General features: G+C 36.8%; 1 protein-coding gene across 1 annotated transcript in view; it reads left to right on the top strand.

The window, feature by feature from the left end:
* LOC124170821 (patched domain-containing protein 3-like) overlaps nucleotides 1-14994 on the top strand; it is a 296489-nt gene that overhangs the window by 255983 nt on the left and 25512 nt on the right. The window contains exons 5-6 of the mRNA XM_046549796.1: nucleotides 9702-9819; nucleotides 11258-11364. Coding sequence (XP_046405752.1) covers nucleotides 9702-9819; nucleotides 11258-11364 — 225 coding nt within the window. The remainder of the gene's footprint in view (nucleotides 1-9701; nucleotides 9820-11257; nucleotides 11365-14994) is intronic.

Genomic DNA, 14994 nt, shown 5'->3' with positions numbered 1-14994 from the left:
ATTATTTATCGGAATTAATGCTATTCAAATAGAACGCTAAGAGAACATGACTGAAATATGCGTTGAATCGTGAAAAAGTGTTTCTTAAAAAAATGCGTTATTAGATGATCGCGTGTTTTCTTACGCTGGTAGTTGTGCCACACTTGTAAGTTTTATACCGGAGGGACCCCCAACGAAACCAATACGATAATAATAAGTTTTCATTGTTTGATTGAGAATGAGAGACGATTCCGTCGATATTTTGTAGATGCATTCATTAAATTGGAGGGTAAATCAACTTTTCAGACTTCAGCTATCTTTACATGACTGCTTTCAAAATCCGATTGACATCTACTGCAGATATCGGCCTCTGGAATAGCATTTCATCCGCTTTCAATATAAAATTTACTATAAAAACTCAATTTTGTAATTCCAGTATAAAATTAAATTTTTTGTTTTATCCAGTATGCTTGTTCTTTTTTTATTCATATGTTTAGCGTTAATATCAATTTAACACGGATTTTCTTCCATATTGTCGTAATTTTATTGCTCTCCACCTTCCCATTGGCGAGTTAGATGTACGTAATATGAGAATTTAGCTGATCAGAGCCAATGACTGAAAGTTGTTGATAGATTAGTATATTCACTCAAGGCTCCGTTGTATTCATTTTTGAGCGGCTCTTTGAGCCTGCCCTTATATTGTCGTATTTCACTATTCGAGTTTGTTAGACTTATACCTCCCAACGACCTCCGGTCAATTGTGTGAAGTGCTTCTAATTTCTCCTCGAAATACTAAATTCGACTGGGCTTTTGAAATCTTCCGAGAAAATATTTCTTATCACATAAATAAAACCTCTCTTTTCTCCACGAACCGTCGTAAATTACAATGTAAATCTTGGCCGTAGTAATTTCCCATTCATTGTGTTAGCTTCCGGGCTTTGTTTGACCCAGAGAAGTAAATAGCTTTTTCAAATACAAGCATCTCATTTTCCTTTGCTGAATTCTATCTCATTCGCGAATAATTTCGCTGAGTGCTCTCGCTCACCTTTTTCGACCAATTTAAGTGATTGGGCTCACCGCACAGCTTTGGAAAATATGTCCCTTCCTTGGTTTCATGACATAGATTATATGAACACTGGCAGGGGCGGATCCAGGATTTTTCTGGGGGGGCACAGGTGTCTGACAGATAACGATCTACTCATACTTGAGATTAAAACAAGATAAAACAATTACTGCACGAAATATTCTCTTTATTTTAATGTGAAAGTTATTTATATCAAATTCAATGATTGAGGGTCCGTAATGTACAAAAGAAAACGAATTTAATGGTAACAGTATTAAAATATTATCTATTTTTTAAGTGTCTGCGGGGGGCACCTGCAGTCCCCCCCCTTAAATCCACGTATGAACATTGGTGTATCAGAAAGATTTGACACAGAAGAAACTTAAGAGAATTAATTACAATAAAATGCCGAAATTCGTGGTTATTTTCAGAAATATTATGGTATTTGTTCAGGCTATGAAGTTTTCATTTTGTTGCTGAAATCGATTTTGATTAGCTTAGGTTGTAGACCTTTAATTTCTATTGAAACTGTTCACTCGCGCCTCTGTTAGAAGTCTGATACCGAATGGATAAAATTGGAATTCATGGTAAACCTTAAACTGGGTGTTATAGATTATAACTCAAAAGAAAAAAATAAGTGTAGGAAATGAAACAGATGAAATGGAAATTTGTTGCATATTTTTTCATTTGGAATCGGAATTCGGGTAAAGTGAAATCTAGAGCTGAAAATGACGCTATATACGTCAAAGTAGCCAAAATTATCAATCGCTTAAATAAAGGACTAGCCGTAATTTTGTTTCTGCATTTGCTTTTTATATGTAGATAGCTGGCTAATACCCCCTACGACACGCCTGTTTAGGAGGCTTGCAGGGTAGTGAGTAGATTTAGAAGTGGACTCGAGACACCGTATTTTTGTGAACTGCTCTCATTCATCCAAGAGAAGACCTCACAAAATTTGAAAGGCATAATATCCGAACGAGCGACAACGTAATCATCTATTTTTCTGGTTACTGAAATACACGAGGTAAAGAGCCGTATTTTATCATCCCGATGGTGTATTTTTAATATCTCAAGCAATAATCGTGGCACAACAACAATAGGATAACTTACTCTAGAATAACAAAACATGAAGTGACAATGGACGACTAAACCCTCCGTCAAAACAATGTTAACAGTATTTCGGTGTATTTCCCTACTCAAAAGGCAATTTAGGCACCGATGACGTCACACCTGGCCTCGGCAGGGCTCGGGTGTCTTCGCACAGTGGTCGGCACACATTCACTGATACTGTGCTTGATTTTTAAGTCAATTTTTTGCTTATTTTGATGATGAATGGAGAAAAGTTTAAGAGAGGGGTATTTTTGCTAGCTCAATTTCAACGTTTTACCTGTTGAAAATAGTTTTTATTGCAATTGATGACCCTTGCAAATTCCCCATTGTCTGACTTAGAGGCAGGGAAAATTATGCCCTTTTGGAAGGATACTTGTCTCTGTAACAAGAGCTAGGAATAATTCCTGTGACTCGAATGTGGACAAATATTACGCCCTTTTATCTGGGCATCAGGTCTCTTAGAGTTCAGGAATGAGAAAATCCCTATCCGTGGTGGACGGCAGAGGGCAGTGTCTCCTATAAATATGGTGGTCAGCCTTTCTCTTCTCGCATTCTGCCACATTGTGAATTCGGTCCGTCGTGGAGCTCCGCCTTATGAATGATGGAGAGGCAAACATGAAAGAGGCTCGTGGAAACAAAGCGAATGAAGGGGGTGGGCCCAGGGCGGGGGGATAATGGGGCAATGACTGGCTGTAGTTGCGGGGGGGAATGGACGGGGGTGTTAGCTTCTTCGTTGAATAGTCGGGACCATCGGGGACATCTGAAAGTCTGATCCATACGATAGCATTCATGGCCTCTTCCACTTCCTCCAACGAAGTGGCCCTGTCCTCAAATATGAGAAACTAGATTTTCAACTAAGTATCCACGCGTGCAGCAACGCACTCACATCAAAAAGAGAAAAACCAAACAAATTATAAAAAACTATGATTATATGCACTATATGTAACAGTAATATATTTGCGGTAAACATGGCATAAAAACTAACGCATGCAATGCAGGCAATAATTCTGCCTTATCAGAAGATTCGAGTTGATTATTCATTAGTGATTGCTAATGTTAATAATTTTATAACACTATCGGAATGATATGGTTGTTGATAAATAAATACTACGAACTATATAACATTTTTTTTAAATCAGGAGACATATTATGATTTATCATGTACTTTTAAATTAGGTAACTGAAAACGGAGTGGAAAAATTTAGGTTTATTTTAAATAATTATAAAATTGTTGTCCTGGAGTACGGTTGCTGAAAATTGACTTAAATTTGAAATACTATGCCTTAATGTTAATTTAGATGCCCAGTTATTGGTGATTTAGAAACTTCATTTTCAAATAAGGGCATGAAACCCGGAACCTCTGTGAAGTAGTTTTATCATAATTTCGTTTATGATCAGTTTAAAAAGATTTGAAAATTTCAATATTTTTATTGAGATTTCATGACTTTCAGCTGGATAAACAACTTTTAAAATGTTTTAACAACATAAAAACACAATTGTTGAAGATATATTCTGTTTCATGAGTAGTTGAAAAGAAAAAATATAAGTGGACATTTTTTGACCCTCCCTTGGTCCACGGTGTACCCGGAAAAAGGTTGGTCCTTTAAGGGTTAATCGGACCATCTTATCTGCGATTTTTCTTGAACAGGTGTAATACCATTGATAAACTTCATAACTTACCCAAAACTCCCTCGACAGCGGGGATCCGAACTCCGTAGCTAGTCACGATGGACGCAATCCTAAATGAACTGACCGACAGGTTTAAGAAAAATCATGTGAAAAGTATAGTCAACTGTACGCAATAGCTTCAGTGTGAGACCTCAAAAAATGAAATCTAATTCCACTGAATCTAATAATCACAGTTACTGCTCGAGTGCGATCAAACTGTTGATATTAAGCTAATCTGCGTTTCCATCGTCATCAATAATCTTAACACAGTAGCGGGAAACCCTGAGGATAAACAGCATGCAACCTAGTTGTAATGTTAATCCGTTAAATGGGATTTTTTACGCCCGAAAGTTATTGTACCACAAAATCTGCCCGGTAAAAATCATGTACTATGCCAAATTTTTCCACTGATGATTTTCTCTGAAAACCCTACGAATAATTCATTGCCTTCTCTGTCCCTCATATTGATTCCAAAAGACTACTGAATGACACAGGTATTTGATGATTTTTAATTGCATCATTACTGTAAATACTGTGGTCCATGTTCCATTATCAACTTATGAAATACTACTTTCATTTTATCCGTTAGGCTTATGAGAGTACTTTTCAATCGTACATGCTCCAATCCGTTGCAACGAGAGTCTTTAATTCTTCGATTCCAAGAGATTCGGAAGCGTGATTCAATTGTTCTTTTTTGTGTTACTCCAAGGAGACTGCTCCTTATTTTTATTTTCACTTTTGATTGAGCTTTTGAATCTAAGTGGCCATTCCAAATCCATTGTCACTTCAGGTGTTATCGACGGCGTAGCTTCGAAATTCTTCATCCTTTCACTTAACCGTTTTTTTTTGTTTTTCTTTTCTAAGTAAGTAATTTAGCTTGCTTTACGCTTACCAAACTGAAGTATCATAAATTAAGGCCGTACTTTTTGCTAAATCCTAAAATTAAAATATTTAAATTGGTTTATTTTTAGCATCTCTTTTTTTAGTATCATTAAAGAAACTACAAAATTTTTATACGATTGATAAAGTTTATCGTTGAAATATACTAGAATTTATTCACCAATTTGATTCAAAATTTAAACTTCCCATTCCTATCGCACATATTTTGTTAAAATTCCGTATGACTGTCAAACTCCTGGTACTGGTTGATGTTTTTTGTTTATTCTTCAAAGTTGGCATCCCTCTTTGGGCTCTTCGATGGAGTTTCGTCATCGGGGACTGGTTGAAACGCCTACTGATAGTTCACTCGAAAGATACGCGTGTGAGCGTCCTATCTTTTAGCTGAAACCTTGTAAGTGCAAGCACTAGCAAGGAAATGAAAGAGGAACACGAGCTATGCCGAAGACCTCGCAAGAGGAGCATTATTGAATCATTTCCGGTGATAACATCCTCGAAGCGGACTTAATTCTTATGAATCATTATATGTGTTATGATATGGGCATTGTCTCTTTCGTGCTACGAAATACTAGCATTTTTATTTCATTCGCATTTTTACGACCGAATATCTGGGTTAAAAAGTGACCCGGGAATATAACTTTACAGCTTCAACTTCTTCATGATTTGATGCACTTGTGACAACATACTTCTCTACGTTGGAAGTAAGGAAATAAAACTTTGTAAGGTTCACTGTTGTTTAATTATGGGCACGACCCGGGGTTCGTAACTTGGTTACATCGTCAGGTGACAGATCTTGCATGCATCATACATTTAAACACAAAGTACACAAGTGACAGTGAGGACATCTATCGGAAAGGAAAAGGCCTGGTTGAAAGGGCGGGGGGTGAGGGTTAAACACGGAATGGAATAGTGAGATCCTTTCAACCAGTCCTTTTCCTTTCCGATAGATGTCCTCACTGTCACTTGTGTACTTTGTGTATAAATGTATGATGCATGCAAGATCAGTCACCTGACGATGTAACCAAGTTACGAAACCCGGGTCGTGCCCATAATTAAATAACAGTGAACCTTACAAAGTTTTATTTGCTTACTTCCAATATGGAGAGGTTTCACAAAGTAAAGCCTGGAGTTATTATTTATACTTCTCTACGTGTTTGACATGCTGCAACGCATTACATTTCCCATTACTGATAGAAAGTGACCACCTCACTGTTTTTAAATATTATATTTTATCATTGGCTGGTGATTTTTAAGAGGGAAAATACACTTTTTCATCCCACCTGTCAAAATTCAGTATTATTAATGAATGATTCAAGTTAGTTTCGTCAGGGTGAGGAACTCAGTTTTTCAATTATTTTATTGTTTTTGGAACCAAACGAAGAACGCGCAGGATTTCTCTCCTTAAGTTGGCGTTGCTGCAATACGGCGTCATATTTCGGTACGGTTGAACGGTAGCCAAAAGCCAGCTTTAAACTTGAACCAATTCTTTCACCGCGCAATGTCAGGGTCAATGGTTCACTCATACTGTGGGTATGATTAGGTCGGTCCTTTAAACTTTCTAGTTGGGATGCTTCCGTTCGTATAAAATCGATATCATTCTATTCCCGTTGAAGTCTTGTTAATGCTTGAGAATTAGATTGTGTGGCCACAGGTCTTCAGCTTTAATATCTGGAACGTTTCATAAGACCGAATTATTAATATTAATTTCATCTTACGAAATCATCGTCTTACGAATACATTGATATTATTTTCAAAATAATTATAAAATTTTCTCATTGTTGAAAAAAACTTTTTTTGGTATTAAAAAATTGCATTATAGGAAAAAAGTAACTGTTTTTCACAGCTGCATAGGTTGTTCTGGATGGGAAAATATATATCCAGCTGATTTGGTATCCGAAAATGACCTGATAAGCGATCATATTTTCTCCAAAAGGTTAACATATCTCAATATTATTCATGATAGTCTGATTTGTATTCAGTACCTAAGTTAATTTGTTTCTGGTACGAATACATGAAATCTTTTTGAAATGAAAAATATGGAGATGGGTCCCAGGCCGTGATTCCAGGAAGAAATTTCAGGGGGGTTCAGCTCGCGGGATACGTGCAAGATCGCATCTTACAAAGATATCGGGGTATTTTGAATCTTTCGGGCGACGCTAACAACCTTGGGTAGGTCAAAAACGACCCGGCACTTGAGGAATTGAAATCGCCGTGGCTCCATTGGGTAGGTTTTTGCTTTGAAGATGAAATACATGCTTATTTCTGTTATTCGAACGTGTAAATACTTCATTTTTATTATTTCAATCTTTTCGACACATGGCTCGTCATCTTATCCACGATTATAGTGGTCCGACCTGAGAATTTAGGGTGAAATATTGTTCCCTTCCTCCTGAATTTCATGCAAAGGGCTAGACCCTTCCGAATGCTATTTTTGTGACCCCAGTCGGCATGGTAGCTACCAGTCAGCTACTAGAAAGCTAAATAGGATGATTTTCACTGCACGTTCAGCGCTGGATTACACGGAGGAAGCTTTAAGATATCACGTCACTGGTAAAATGCCAAAATTGTCGAGACCTAATCGTCTATTTGTACCTGAAAAATAATCCATATTTCACTTTTACTGCGCCGTGGAATAGTTGATGAAGGAAATATCGTGTGGACCCGTTCAGTATCCTCTAATTTTGATTTAGTAGGACATTAGCGTCGATATCATTGCGTGGCATGAGCTCCAAGGGGGCTGCATCCATCCCGTTGAATGTTGATTTCTCTTGCCTTTGCGGTTAATTTCATTCGGTTTTCATAAGTTTCTGCTGTTCGATGATGAGCTCAAAGCGATTTTTTTATAATATTCACATTATTTTGCAGCATAACATTTGCAATCACTAGGAATATCGTTAACAGTTATAAATTTCGTATATAATACCATCCCGACCAAAAATTTCGGTAAGCAGATCAGATAATAGCTCGTTACTGTGAAATTTGGATCACTCTGCCATCTAGTGACTCGAGTGGCGCCTTTTTTAAACTCATTTGAATGTTCGGTGAGTGAATTGAAGATTTTGAAAAGTTCATATTTCACAGTTGGCCACGAAAATCGTAACCATTATCCCGACAGTGCTTGCAAGCCTCCCTCGTAAGCAGTTATACTGCGCGATGCTTATCTTTCGCGTAGATTGCGAATTTCTTCATTGCTGATGGAGACAAAGTACAGCATATTATTGTTTCGTCTTAATAATGTTCTAGCAAAATTCATAGAGTTCCCAAGAGGGAAGCATTTAGTAGAGTCGGAGATATTCAACTGAAACTTGAGAACATTAAGAAACGGAGATTGATAATTAGCTCAATTTTCAAACCGTATAGCTGAAAGCAATGACATGGTGAAAACCCTTGCCTTCCCATTACTTAGCGAGAATTTTCCCTTGGTGTAGCTAATTTTTTCCATCGCTACATATTTTCTCCTTGAAGTAGGTACGCGGTAGCGGAAATTCGAACTTAATAAATTAAATTACGAAAACATATTAATGGCTTTAAAAATACTATTGTTTTCTATCCCTTGTAAATTTTTGAGTTTAAATATGTTTTGCTCTGTGAAATGGGCTATTAATTTCTATACTACTCACATTAGAGCTCCTATGCTCTCTACTTTTTTTCAATTTTTGGTACGATTTGCATTGGTATAATACTTTTTCAAATTCTGGAAAGTTATTTTTCTTCCAAAGGCTCTAAAAATAAGTCAAAATCATATGCTATTATAAATCATAACTTTCACCCAATCTGCAAAGTATAATATATTGGTCCATTGGAAAAAGAATATTTATTCAAATACTGGGGCATTAAAACTTTAAGATTACCTTGGTATAATATTTATTCATAACTTGAAAAGTTATTTTTATTCCAGAGGCTCTAAAAAAGGATAAAACATAAGCTGCTATATTTACCCATCATCATTTTCACCCAAGCTGCACATTTAACGTATTGGCCCATTGGAGAAAGAATATTCATTCAAACATTTTGGCCTTAAAACTCGAAGATTTGGAGGCCCTTTCAGTAATGTGCCCTGTATTCATTTTATTTGATGAAATACTCACTGGTAAAACTGAGTGTACAGATTTCAAAACTTTAATCTGATAATACAGCGTTGAATTTTTTACTGTGCCTTGAGTTGGATGTTGGTTATTGGTGTCTAAGGTGTTCTCGTTTCTTAAGGCCTGGTTACACTTAACACGTACGGGTTAATGTCTAAATGTGTGAACGCGAGAATGAATACCAAAACGCACCGTGTAACCACCCAACTTGTGCGAATGCATGAACGGAAAATAGAACCTGTTCTAATTTGGTTCATGCATTCGTACATGTTCCGTTCTGGTCCACCAAAACCATTCACGCAAACGTACATTAACTTGTACGTGTTAATGTGCCGTGTAACCAGGCCTTTATACACCGCGGTGCTACTACGTGTGGGGTACGATCATTAACAGGCTTGTTTATTTGCATGATTTTTTGCAGTTTTACGTTTAATAGTATGTTTTATTATGATTATTTGTAATAAATTACAAAAAATATCGATTAAGTTTTTGGCTTTGAATACAATTAACTAAAAACAAGACGTCGTCTCTGTGCTTTTTTGGTCCCTTAATAGCCATTTTTTAATTTGATGATACAAATTTGGCTTTGGCATGTGGGCTAAATTTGCTAGAAATTAAACCAAAATTCAACTATTTTTCAATCCTCAGGGTTGTTGTAAATATCATAATGTAAGTAAATGGTTTTTTGTTTCCTTGAAAACTTTATCTTTAATTTTGTGACACAAATCTGTCATTGGCAAGTGGGCTAAATGTGATAAAAATTGAACAAACAGTCAACTTTTTAAAATCCTCAAATTCAATGTAAATATCGCCATTTCTTTTACGCTGGCATATTTTTAAAGTGTACTGTCTTTAACGCCTCATTCCTGAAATGTGTAAATTCATCAATCAATTTACAGCTATAATCTCAACGTCTTGCAAGATATTGGCCCACTACTATCTGGGATGGAATGGAATGAAAATGGTACACTAGTCACAGGTGCAAAGGCTACGCTTATGAACTGGATGCTAAGCAAGGTACTGGTGGTGGTTTGCACCCAGAAATGCATGCTATTTTAATCATAACAAGACCTCCTTTAGCTTTGTATAATTTTTCTTGAATAATTTTTTCTACATAAATGTTATCATAACACCTCAATTTACGTGTTATCTCTTTTTTCTTAAAATTTCTTTGGATTCACATCAATTACTTTTGCTATCAACATTCTCATCAGAGCTTAATAGCTTGTGGAAATATTTTGTCGGCAATAGTTGGCAGCATTTTTCATTCTGGAAGTTAATTAGTTCATTATGGCTTTCAGACATAGATTCCTCGATAGACCGTGCTTAACTTTCATATTACGGCTCAAAATGATTCACGATATCCATTGCTGATGTAAATCTTGCACTCAACTGTGGAATTTGACCTGTTTAGACCAATGAGATTTTGAAATAAATATTTGGAATTGATGTGTTCATTGTGATATGAATTAATAAGGTCCAAAAATGTCGAGAAATATGTTGATTATATAGTATTTGAATGAGTCTGAGACTAAACGTCAGCCTAATATTATCTGGTTTTCGTTCATCTTTTTTCCGGTTTTCATTTTCTTTCATCAATAACCTGGGGGTGTTAGTTAAACCTGCCATCAAATAGGATCTTTTCATCATCTAGTCCCTTAACATTGTTGTTTGCATTTTATACCATTCCTAGACGTATAATAATAATCTTCAGATAATAATGTTTATGTCTCAAAGCATCACGCATTCTTCTATTTCTCAGTCATTTTCATCAGCATCTTATGAAGTTTACTCTCTTTGAGCCCTTGATAACACAAATCGACTTATTTTTCTCCATACGAATGTGTGACTCAGTGTGCATTTTTAGTTGCTTTTCCAACGAAAATATTCACTAAAAATGCATAATTACATCACTATACATTGCATCATAAAGACATTCTTATGTCACCAGCTAAAAGTGCACAAATACCTCTTTACCAAAATTGCAGTTGCTTTAGTCTCATTTTGGTGAAAGTTATTTAAGGGTTTTGCATGCTAATTTGTTGTTTTGGTGGATTGTAGAGTCACCCATTACTTATCCCGAGATATAATATTATATTTACACTTTATTGGTAAAATTTCAGTTGACTCGAACTGGTTAGAATATAAATAAGAATGAATTGATAGAAAATGAGAAAATAAATCGGCGCAACTTAGCTATAAAATGTTCAGAAGAGATGTACATGTTTTTTTTCGCGACTATCGTTATATTTTACACTTTTTTTTTGTTAAAATCGTTTCCCGGATGACACTCATACATTCCGGTAATGAAAAATATGGGAAGAGATTGCTTAATTAGATTGTGAGTTCATTATTTTATGATTTTCTCTCCACAATGACGTGTGTGAGACCCTCATTTAGACATGCTTTATGTGAAAATTTTGAGGTGAATTATTAATCGATATTTTTTTTCCAGACTCATTCGAAGTCTCCGGACTGGGAACTGAAGTTCATTGAACAGACTTTGCACTCAAATAGAACACTGCCTAATGGAATGAGGGTGTACGCTCTTACTGAAAGAAGGTAATTTCCTATCTCTTATTTTATGGAAAAAATGTTTTTATTGTAAGCTCATAAGATATCTACATCTACATAATACCCCGCAAGCCGCCTAAAAGGCGTGTGGCAGGGGGTGTTAGGACACCAGCCGTTTACAGCTATTACAAAAAAAAAGAAGTGCTCTAACGAGGTTGGGACAAGCGTTTATTAAAGTCCTTTATTGTTCGGGGGAAAAACGAATTCCCATATCTATCCGTTCGGCAAAAAATCTCTCTTAATTTATCGCTTCTGTCGGACCTGGAAATATAGTGTGGCTCTAAGATTATGTTCTCTGTGTCGCTCTTAAAGATATACATTCTTAATTGTTCAAGCAATCTAAGCCTAGCGCGCAGCCTCCGAGTCTCCAACGGCTCCCAGCCTAATTCGCTTAACATCTGGGTAACACTGTCTGTACGCCCGTAGCGGTTTTTGACGAAACGCGCAGCCTTCCTTTGTATCTTATTCAGTTCGCGGATTAAGTCTTTCTGCACTGGATCCCATACATTCGCTGCATATTCAAGGTGCGGTCGGACGAGAGCGAAATAGCACCTTTCTTTTACTTTCTCATCCGAAAATCTTCCCACAATACGCTTGACGAATCCTAATTTCTTCAGGGCTATGCCGCAAATATTCTTTATATGTGTTCCCCACGTGAGGTTCGAGGTTATCGTAACTCCCAGGTACTTCACTTCGTCTGTTGCCTTTATGTTAATGCCATCCACTTCATAAACATTGTTAGTGTTGGACGAATTCCATGACTGCATGAAAAATAATTCAGTATCTAAAACATGTAAAGTGTTGTACAGACGACTGTTGTTCTCTTGAATGGTCATAGTAGTCCTGTCAATATGTGCTTGAAAAGGGCCTTGGTTGGAAAGTTTGGGAGCAATATAGATTTGTGTTGCTCTTACTTTTTTGTGACGCTGAATCCGAATATGAGGTTTGCCAATAAATTTCCATGATGCACCATAAAAAAAATAGTAAAATAATATTATGTTATGTTAATGGAATCTTATATTATAATTCGGAATCTAAAAACGTTATAGTAACATTTTCGCAATACAACACTAAAAAATTGCGTGGAATTGCCTGAAAATTACACACCTTGGGTTTTTACTCCGACGAACCTGTTCGGAATTTAGCGCCATTTGAAAATCGATGGTTTTTGTCCGTTCCCTCAAAATCTAACTCTCGACAGCATTAACTAAACAAGTTTCTGATGTTGTGATGTGTTTGTGATATGTTTCTTCGTTGTGATAACACTGGGACATAGGTATTTTGTTGTCTTAGATCTGTGACTTGTTTTTGAATAACTTTTGGCCCCTGAAAAGGAAAATTACCACAGTTTTTGTCCATCACGTCAACTTTTTAAGTTACAGGATACCCTATTTTTTCTCTTGCGTTATAAAAAATTTGCTAATGAAGGAATCTAACAGGAAATCTTACAGGAAATTTGTAGGTAAGATATAACGGTATGGTTTACAGGTGCACGTGAGTAGGGGACTTGCATATTATTCGGATATAATCAGGAGCCCCAAAATTATATAAAGATATATGTTTGCGTATCACGGAGAAAGTTTTATTTTATTTTATGACTTGGTTTGCGATATTTAATTCATCAAAGTTCGTGAGAATTTTCAAATAGAAGTGAGAACCGAAAACACTCGATGATTGGTTGGTGGTATAGTGACGTCATTATTCAGTACGCGGAGGCACGACGGCGCGGCCATGGAGTTATTTATTGTGACTACAGGGCTATTATTTGATCTATTTTTCCTTCATTGAAAGCGATAGATTGCGTAAAGATGACGGAATATGGTCATTCTTAGGATGATTCTATCAAGCTTCCTGTTACTGAATCCATCATGATACCAAGGTATTTTAGTGAAACTGAAGACTTAGTCGGCGCCGAAAGATTGCGATTCAACTTTTTCTGAAAAGCAAGCAACGACATAAAATAAAATCAAAGAATGCTATATGATTCATTTTTTGTGACCACCTCTGGATTACTTTCTTTTTTAAATACAACTTCCTTCATAATGCGTCTCCGATCCATTCTCACAGCAGCTTCCCTAGATTTACCCGCCGCGGCCCCGTTTGGCAACATGGCATTAATTGAATTGATTAACATTCACAAATATCAATATCTTTACATATTATGGATCATAGAAAAATCACAAATAAATTAAAAAGTGTTTCCATCCGTTTTATTTTTTCTTTCGGGGTAAAATGTAGGACTAGATAATGTTTAAAAATTTTCGTTAATAAACAACAAAATATGCGCTCTAAAATAACGCAAAAGCCATTTTATCAATCTACATTGATGTTTTCAACTTATTGTGGGAGATGAGTGCTGTGGACCTTGTAGTTTTCCCTAGGTTGAGATACAAATTTCATCAAGTTGACAAAACGGCTAATTTTACGGTGCGCGAAGTCATTTGTTGCCCTAGCGTGTCTACATTTTTCAATTTTTCGTAAAGCAAAAAACAAATCAGAATTTAGAATAAAATATTCTTTAAGACTACATATAATTCATTATTATAGCATGCCCTGAGGCCCAGATATAAATTTGCAAAGTACAGCGGCACATCTTTTTGACGCCGAAAGTAGGAGAAAGCTGGTCTTCTTGGCTGGCAGTCGAATGTATGGTGAACAATGTTGCTCGTTATTTTCATATTTCCTCCCTTGATTTTAAACATCATGGACTTTTCCATGTCCTTCCGCAACTGAAATTGAACAGGTACCATAAATAATTCGATTCCATCGTACCCATCGAGAAACAAATGTCTCGAAGTTTTTATTCTATACGGCGGCCGAATTAACGAAAAATCTCCGGTTCAAGTTATTCAGTCGATGAAATATTATTTATATAAAAGTTATCTTCACACACGTAGCGCATGGATTAATCATTTTTTTGTACTCTTATTGTTCGGGCCGGAACAGCCTTATGTTTTTCTTTTCTTTTCATTTGAATTTCCCTCCTTTCTTGTTTTTTCCCGCCTGCCTCGGTTTTTTTGTTTTGTCGTTCTTTTTCGCCTAAAGAGGGCTTGAGAAGCCCAGGAAGAACAGTGCAGGCCTAGCACCGGTATTCGTTCGTCTGTGTCCAGGCGAATAGGAAGGCTTTTATCTCGCCGGAGCTGTGGCGAGGAAATAGTGATCGACGGACGCCAAGGCAAGGCGGGATTCTTATTTTCTTTTCCACCCCCGTCATTTCTTCCGTTCATTTTATTTAATTTTTTGGTTTCCAGTCCCTCATTTCTCTTTTCTCATTATTTTCGTCGTAAACGTAAGGCCAAGTTCCGGCCCTGCATGAGTTGCATTTCGGGCGGGACGCAACGACCCCGTGACGCGACACTTATTTTTCCGTAACGCTCATCCCGACGGACGGCATGCATCGAGGCTTTTCTTCTAATTTCCTCCCTGGGAACGCTGAAGAAAATATTTTCTGGGGTGTTATTGCTCGGAGGAACAATGCACCACTTGTAGTTTTTCCTTTTTTCGGCCATGTTCCCCTTTGGAAGTAACCCGGCTCCTCCAAACCTGCAGCTACGACGTTACTGGGCTTGGATCTACGACTCCTACTGAATTTTGACGTCACGGTATAATAGTAGGGGG

This window comes from Ischnura elegans, chromosome X (genome assembly GCF_921293095.1).
Source record: "Ischnura elegans chromosome X, ioIscEleg1.1, whole genome shotgun sequence".
In the NCBI taxonomy this organism is placed as follows: Eukaryota; Metazoa; Arthropoda; class Insecta; order Odonata; family Coenagrionidae; genus Ischnura; species Ischnura elegans.
Note: the sequence above shows the minus strand (reverse complement) of the source record. Positions and strands in the feature narration are given on the sequence as shown.